Genomic DNA, 8,072 nt, shown 5'->3' with positions numbered 1-8,072 from the left:
CCTCTGTGTCTCTGTTTCTGTCTCCCTTTCTTCTCTCCCTCCCTCCCTCCCTCCCTCTCTCTCTCTCTTTCTCTCTCTCTCTCTCTCTCTCTCTCTCCAGGTTTCTAGCTGGCTATGGATGTGGGATGTGCATTCCTATAAATACCAGCACTGAGGAGCTGAGGCAGGAGGCCTTTGCCAAGTTCAAAACCAGCCTCGGCTACACAGCAAGATCCTGTCTCAATGAGAAGGGGCAGGAGAGGAAAGGGGCAGAGAGACAGAGAGACAAACACTAAGCACCTTATTATGTTACCCAGGCTTTCTTGAAGCCCTGGTCTCAACCCATCCTCCTGCCTTAGCTTCCCAAAACAGCTGGGACTGCCAGTATCTGTCACCACACCCAGCTTCCTATTGTGATTAATAAGTGTTAAGAAAGCATTAGACCGCAGGGGCTGAGAAAGAGGCAGTTCACACCGGTGAGCACTCAGTACAGTGTCTGGCACAGAAAGGGTTACTTTCCTTCCTCTGCATGACTGACCTTGTTTTCAGAGGTAAATAAACTTCTAGCAAGGATCCTGTTAAGCTCTCAACAATGGGGAAGCTGTGTTCTACCCAGAATCATTACTGTGTCCAAAGACAGGCTATGGGACAACAACAATCACTATCATTTCAAACCCCAGGGATAGGGCAGGCCGCCGTCCCACCCCCACCTTTTCCATTTGCTTCTCCAAGGAGTCCAAAGGGTGGGCCCGGGCCAGCAGCTGTTTGAGGTGGCCCAGCTCTCGCTCCTTCTCCTCAAAGTCCTGCTGCTGCTGCTGCCGTTCCTGTTTCAGGGCTGTGATCTGGGTCTCGTAGCTGCTGATGGAGTCTGTGGGCAGGAAGAGTGGGTACTTGGTGCCTGCCCTCCCCAAGGTGACCAATGGCAGTAGTTATCATGGTGAGCTGGGCAGAAATGGCCCCAGGCAAGACCTCAACACCTTTCACACTAGGGTCTTCAGTAGCAAAAAGGAGTGCATGACCCTGAGATGAACTAAGAGGACATATGGGAGATGTCAAACATCTGGCATACAGTGAGGACCAACTGGACAATATATTGCTCAGATATATCCCAACTGAAGAACTGACCATAGGATATTTTTACTAAAAACAGGCACGTATGAGGCCTTGTTACTATTATTTTTTAATTTTTGTTTGTTTGGGTTGGGTTTTGGCTTTTTTTTTTTTTTTTTCCTCCCTTGGTTTAGTCCTGGCCATCCTGGAACTTGCTCTGCAGACCAGGCCGGCCTCCTAAATGCTGGAATTAAAGGTGTGAGCCACCACTGCCAGAGGCCTTGTTATCAGTAAAAACAAAGGAAGCAATATATCAGAAGGGCCAAGAACAAAAACAGAATCCACCTTGTCCAAACACAGCACACACAAAAGAAACTAGATTCCCCACAACCCAAGTGGAAAAGTCCCTTAGTGGGAGACTGTGCTGGTTGGTATATTCAGGAGAGAAAATTGAAAGCGTTCCTTTCAAATCACTGGTAACACATTCACTCAAATATGAGAAAGTGACCTTTATGGTTAGCCTTGGCATGGTGGAAACCAAGGACAGACTGAATCCCTTGAGACACAGCCCGAAGCTTGTAGTGGATGGGAGAGCTGACTAAATGATGCTTTGTAAGACGGTCAAGTAGGGCAGACTGGTCACTGACAGTTTCCAAATAGCCAACAGCTGGTTGATGAGTAGTATCTCGGGTTCCCAAATGCCTACTTCCCGCTCTCAGAACAGTGTGATATTATACTTGATTTTGTGGCTAAAACAAGACCTGGACCCTAAGACATGTCAGAAACAGTTCAAGGCTCTGCTTACGCACGCAGCCTAAGACAGAAACTGCAGACACTGATTGCAGTATAAGCTAGATTTTTTTTTTTTTTTTTTTGAGACAGGGTTTCTCTATATAGGCCTGGTTGTCCTGGAACCTGCTCTCTAGATCAGGCTGGCTCTGTCTCCTGAGTGCTGTGATCAATGGTGTGCGCTGCCACCACCCAGCAAGCTGGAATTCTTGTTATGGCTGTTGTCACTTTCGCTATGACTTACTCAGGGGTAAAGTGTACAACTCAAGAATCAATTGTGGTAGCAGAAAGCCAGGCATGGTAGCTCTAGCATTCAGGAGGCAGAGGCAGGGAGATTTCTGCGAGCCCATTCCAGGACAGCTAGGGCTGTGTAGAAAGACCCTGCTTCAAAACAACAACAACAACAACAACAACAACAACAACAACAACACTATGGCGGGCCTGTAACCTCGGTGCTTGGGAGCCTGAGGAGGGAGGCTACCAGACTGAGGCTTGTGCTGCACGGTAAGACCTGGTATCAAGCAAACTAAACTAAGGGAAATGTGTCACAGATGTAGGGCTAGGGGCCGGCTCAGATGGTAACGTGCTCACCCTGTGCAGTCTCCAGGGGCCATATTAAGAAACCAAGCTCAGAGGCTGCTTCTCTGCAGAACTCCTGGTTCAATTCCCAGCACCCACACAGCTGCTCCCAGCCACCTAACTCAAGTTCCAAAGGACCCAACACCCTTTGTGACCTCTGGAGGCACAGACATATGCTCAGACAAAACACCCCTACGCATAAAATACAGATCAAGGTTAAAACGAACACACATGCCCAACAGCATGTGCCTGTAATCCCAGAGTCGAGGAGGCGGACACGGGCTCGCTGGCCAGTCAGCCTAGCTTAATCCTGAGCTCCAGATCCGGTAAGAGACCCTGCTGCAAATAAATAAATTAATTAATAAGTAAGTAAATAAATAAGGCAGAGAGCGACTGAGGAAGACACCTGACGCTGGCCTCAGGTTTTCACATGAAGTGAGCACATGTACACACACACATGTACACACACACATGTACACACACATACATACTTGTACAAATACATACAGAAAAAAATGGAAGAATCTGATCTGCAGAGACACAAGTTGCCCAGTTATTTGTATAAATGCTGAAGATCTAGCATCTATTCTGATTAGTGTGTCTGGGATAATCAATATCTGAGCCAGGCAGTGGTGGTGCACGCCTTTAATCCCAGCACTTGGGAGGCAGAAGCAGGAGGATTTCTGAGTTTGAGGTCAGCCTGGTCTACAGAGTGAGTTCCTGGATAGCCAGGGCTACACAGAGAAACCCTGCCTCGAAACGCCCCCCCCCCCAAAAAAAATCAGTATTTGATATTAGTGATATCTCTGTAAATACAGCGATTAATCAGCAGACAGGCCCACCACCTGGTGCTCACGGCTTGGTGAACATAGCCATGACAACAGTAGGGGTGTGGTGTGGGGTGAGAAGGTCCATTCCTCAGCTGTGGATCCCAGGGGATGGAGTGGAGGTGTCTCCTGGGCCTGGACAGGACAGGGTGCTGGCTAGAGAGAAAGAAGGGAAGACAGAGCGACAGGATCAGCATGGGCTGATGTGTCTGGGCACGCTGGCACATCAGAAGAGCCCAAGTATAATGGTGTGCAAAGGATGAAGGGAAAGGCGGAAAAGGTGACAGACAGCACGTGGCTCTTAAGGCACCAAACTCAGAGGTCTGGAACTTAAGCCACAGAATAGCGGCAGATGGCAGTGATGTTAAGTACACGTTAGCCTTTTGTATTTTCTCAGCTACTTATTCGTTTGTTTTGTCTTTTTTCAAAGCAGGCCTGAAACTTGAGATCTTTCAGATTCTGCCTCCTAAGTGCTGGAATTATAGGTATGCAATAGCAAGCCTGGCCAATATTTGAGGTATTTTTGCTTGGTTGGTTGGTTTTTTTGAGAAAGGGTTTAACTATGTAGCCCTGGCTGGCCTGGAATTTACTATATAGACCAGGCTGGTCTGGAAGTCACAGATACACCCCAAGTACTGAGACTAAGGAGTGCACCACCATGCCCAGCTCATTTACTTATTTTGTATTTATGGGCTGGGAAAATGGCCCAGTAGATAAAGGTGCTTGCTGCCAAGACCAATAATCTTGAGTTCCATCTCTAGGACCCACTCAGTAAAAGGAACTCCCATAAGTTGTCCTCTGTCAGGGTCTCTCTCACACAGACACACAGACACACAGACACACACACACACACACACACACACAGACAGACAGACACACACACAGACACACAGACACACACACACACACATAAACTGTATTAAACTTTTAAAGTTATTTTACTTCTGCCCGAGAGTGTTGGTGCAGGCCTTTAATCCTAGCACTCTGGCGGAAGAGGCAGGCCGATCTCTGAATTCCAGGCTAGCTTGGTCTACTACACAGAGAATCCCTGTCTTGAAAAACCAAACCAAACCAAAACAACAACAAAAATCTCACACATACACACACGCATTTAATTTTATTCGTGTATGTGTGTGATCTTGTGCCAGGTCACACATGTGGAGGGTAGAGGATCATTTTCAGGGCTTGGTTCTGTTTCTGCTGTAAGGGTAGAGGCCAGAGACCAGCATGAGGGGGCTGGATTTCTCCTTCCACCTTGTGGGTTCTAGGGGTGGTAAAGTCATCAGGCTTTGCCCACAGAGCTATCTCACTGGCCCCAGCCCACTAACTTAACAGGCACTAGCATTAGATATAGAAGTTGCCAGACTTCCTGGGTTCAAATCTGCTGCTCTGTGGCTATACCACTCTGTGAAAGTTAGCCTGTCTGTGTTTCTGTGCTTTTTCTGTAAACAGTCAGCTAATGGCTCCTTTCTCAAAGACCTTGTTATAAAGATTAAACACAGTCAAGGATGGTAGCTCCTACTCCAAACCCTTGTACCTGGGAAGCTGAAGCAGGTGGTTTGTTTACCTTTGAGTTCGAGGCCACACTGGACTATAAAATGAATTCTAGCTAGCTTTAGTTACAGTGGTAAGATCCTGGCAGTAGGGCTAGTGAGATGGCTTAGTGGTTAAAAGCACTGACTGCTCTTTCAGAGGTCATGAGTTCAAATCCCAGCAAACACATAGTGGCTCACAACCATCGGTAATGAGAAACAAATAAAAAAACCTATGGAGCAGGGGGCCAGAGCAAGAGGGAAGGGGGGGGGAATCCTGCCAGTAAAAACAACAACAACAAAAAATAAAACAGGGCTGGAGATATAGTTCAGTTAGTAGAGTGTTTCCCAAGCATACACAGAGCCCTGGGTTAGATTCCTAGTATTGCATAAAACCCAGGGTGGTAGTACATGCCTTAATCCTGGGAGGTGGATGTTCATGAGTTTAAGGCCAACAATATGGTTCAGTGGTTAATGGTGTTCAGTGGTTAATGGTGCTTGTCATGAAAGCCTGATGACTGAGTTCAACCTCTGTAACCCACAGAAAGGTGGGAAGAGAGAAACGAATCTGCAAAGTTGTGCTCCTGCCCAACATGTATACTATATTCATGGTATGGCATTCCTACATCTCAACACACACATACACACACAGAGAGAGAGAGAGAGAGAGAGAGAGAGAGAGAGAGAGAGAGAGAAAGAGAGAAAGAAGGAGAAGGAGAAGAAAAAGAAGAAGGAGAAGGAGAAGAAGAAAAAGGAGAAGGAGAAGGAGGAGAAGGAGAAGGAGAAGAAGGAGAAGGAGAAGGAGAAAAAGAAAAAGGAGAAGGAGAAGGAGAAGGAGAGGTTGTTTGCATACAGAGTATGAGGCTGCCTAGGCCTCAAAAGAAAAGAAAAAAAAGCTTACTTCATAGAGCATTTAGCTGTTTCTGGCATGTGGTAAGTGTTCAATAGAGAACAGCCACTGTTACCACTTAGGATATTCCTTTTTCTTTTGCGTGTGCACACTCACATAAGCCAGAGTCAGTATCAGGTGTTTTCCTTACTTGCTCCAACTTATTTTTTCCAATAAGGTATCTTATTGACTTCGGAGCTCTCCATTTTGGCTGGCCAGCAAGCTATTGGGGATATGTCAATCTCCAACCTTCAGAGCTGGGATTACAGATAAACTGCCACACCTGGTAGGATAGGAAGGGAATTTCAGGCAGTTTACTATGGAATCCAAGGTCAAGGGCAGACCATAGAGGGAGATCTGAGGGGCTGGGGCAGCAGTCCAATAGAGCTCGCCATAGTACTACTACTGCCAGGACAGAGTGAGGGCATCCCGGAGGAGACTCTGACCTCTGCCCAGAGCAGAACAGGAAAAGCTGGAGGACCTGGGACCAAGAGAGCTGATGTCTACCAATCCACAGAGGCCATGAGACAGGGAGGGAGAGAAGGGAGGAGATGCATGCATTTGTGTAGGGTGCTGTAGGGGTACCTGGGAAGGAAGGAAACCCCAAACCATAGGACAGAGCTCAGAGACAACAGGCTGAGTTTCAAGCCTCGAGGCCCAGAGGAAAATGAATGTGGTTCAGGAAAGTTTCTGGCTCCTATTCAGGGCTGATCTGACATCAGCAAGAACAAGAAATGACGCCCATGGGAGCATGGGTAAAGATGATTGCTACACTTAGCTGTGACTGACAAGAGTTGCTGACAACACTTGTGGTGTTTCTCTGCAAAACAGAAAGGGGTACTCAGGTTCTGGGACACAGTCTTTTCTCTGTTGAGCTACCTGAAGCTCATCTGAAGCCCTCCTCACCCTGCATCCCCTGCTAGAGGGGCGCAGGCAGACAGGCTGTAAGGTGGGTGTGTTGAGAGCGGGTGCCTCACCTTTCAGGATGGCCTGCAGGGAAGCCACCTCCTCTTGGCACTGTCTCTGCACTGCAGCCACCGCCTCCGCCTTGGTGCTCTCGCTCACCTCAGCTACAGCCTTCATGGTTTCCATTTCTGCCAGTGCACCGGCCAGTTCGGCACGAAGCCGACTGAGCTCACTTGACTCGGATGCATCCTTTTGCTCCTCTTGGGGCTGGGGATCCAGCGCTGTGGGGGGCGGGGAGGGGGGGGACAGTGATCAAGATTTCTTCCCACGGCTCGCCGATCTCCTAACACCTCAGGCTACCCAGCAGTCCAGTAACCCAGTCCTACACTCCATCCGCATGAACCTCATCCCACTCCCCTAGCCCTGCCCCTCCCCGAGTCCCAACTAACTTGGCTCGACCGTCCAATCCCTTCCAGTGGCCCCGCCTCGCCCCCTTACCTGCCCCACCCACAGACACGCCCACCGTGGAGACCACGCCCACCCCGGTGGGCGCTGTGCCCCGCCCCCTTCCCGAGCCTCCGCGCTGGCCGGCTGCCGCCAGCAGTCGCATTCGGCTCCGCCCCCAGCCCCCTGCTCCCCACGTGCACGGCGGCGCGACTCCCGCACCGATCCCTGGCCGCCGGTGCCCCCGGTTCTCACCTAGGGTTGCTGGCGCAGCTGCCATCGTCTCAGCCCAAACGGCGGATTCCCGCACTCACTGGCGATGGCACTCCCGCTTCCGGGTCCGCTCGGCTGTTTCCGGATCCGCTCGGCTGTTTCCGGATCGGCTCTGCAGGGGCCGCGGGGGGTGGGAGGGCGGTGTGGTCAAGAGACGCCGACTGCACTGGAGTGGACGCCCGGCCGGGGTCCCGCCTTTCTTGCGGCCTCGTGGGACCGCCCCCGCGCTCCCGCGCTCCCTGAAAGCGCCGTGGGCTTCGGGTCTGCGGTAGTCTTCTCTGGTGCTGAGGGTCTGCTGAGGCTCCACTCGAGGCCACCTCCTGGGACGCCTGGTCTTAGTCCTAGAGGACGCTGCGCGCGGTCTCCTCCTTCCCTCCGCCCGGCCGCCCTTCCGCCGTAACCCGGCTCGCGTTACTGCGAAGTGCTGCCCGGCCCGCCCAGCATCTCCGCCCCGCGGGCCAGGGCTGGGTTGGCGTTCTGAAGCCTGGCGCAGTCAGTGGCAGAGGTGCGAAATCTACGTGTCTCCACCCCCATTTTCATGCGGCTTCCTGCAAATCTCTTTCTCCACTCCCAGGGCTGTAAATCTTTCAGCCTGGGTCTGGGTCAATCTCTCATTATGTATGACCTCGCTTTGGAGGGTCACAGCAGTTCAAACAAGTACAGAGCCTGGGTCCCCCTGCCTCCAAACCGGTTTTCTATAAAAGACTTTGAACCTGGAAGTCCTTGATTCTTTGTGGTCTCCTTGGAATGCACACCAGTGTACTTATACCAGGATGCGTTTCTCATTTCTCCAGCACTAACACC

At 50.5% G+C, this 8,072-nt stretch overlaps 1 protein-coding gene across 1 annotated transcript in view; it reads right to left on the bottom strand.

Moving 5' to 3' along the window:
• The window catches only part of Rabep2 (rabaptin, RAB GTPase binding effector protein 2), a 16,445-nt gene extending 8,725 nt beyond the window's left edge, over positions 1–7,720 (bottom strand). The window contains exons 1-3 of the mRNA XM_021221761.2: positions 7,251–7,720; positions 6,623–6,832; positions 690–847 (exon numbers count right to left, since the gene is read on the bottom strand). Of these exons, the coding sequence (XP_021077420.1) occupies positions 690–847; positions 6,623–6,832; positions 7,251–7,275 (393 nt within the window). The 5' untranslated portion in view covers positions 7,276–7,720. The remainder of the gene's footprint in view (positions 1–689; positions 848–6,622; positions 6,833–7,250) is intronic.
• Positions 7,721–8,072: the final 352 nt, after the last annotated feature.

The sequence above is a fragment of the Mus pahari genome, chromosome 1, assembly GCF_900095145.1.
Source record: "Mus pahari chromosome 1, PAHARI_EIJ_v1.1, whole genome shotgun sequence".
Classification (NCBI taxonomy): Eukaryota; Metazoa; Chordata; class Mammalia; order Rodentia; family Muridae; genus Mus; species Mus pahari.
This window is presented reverse-complemented; position numbering and strand designations above follow the sequence as displayed.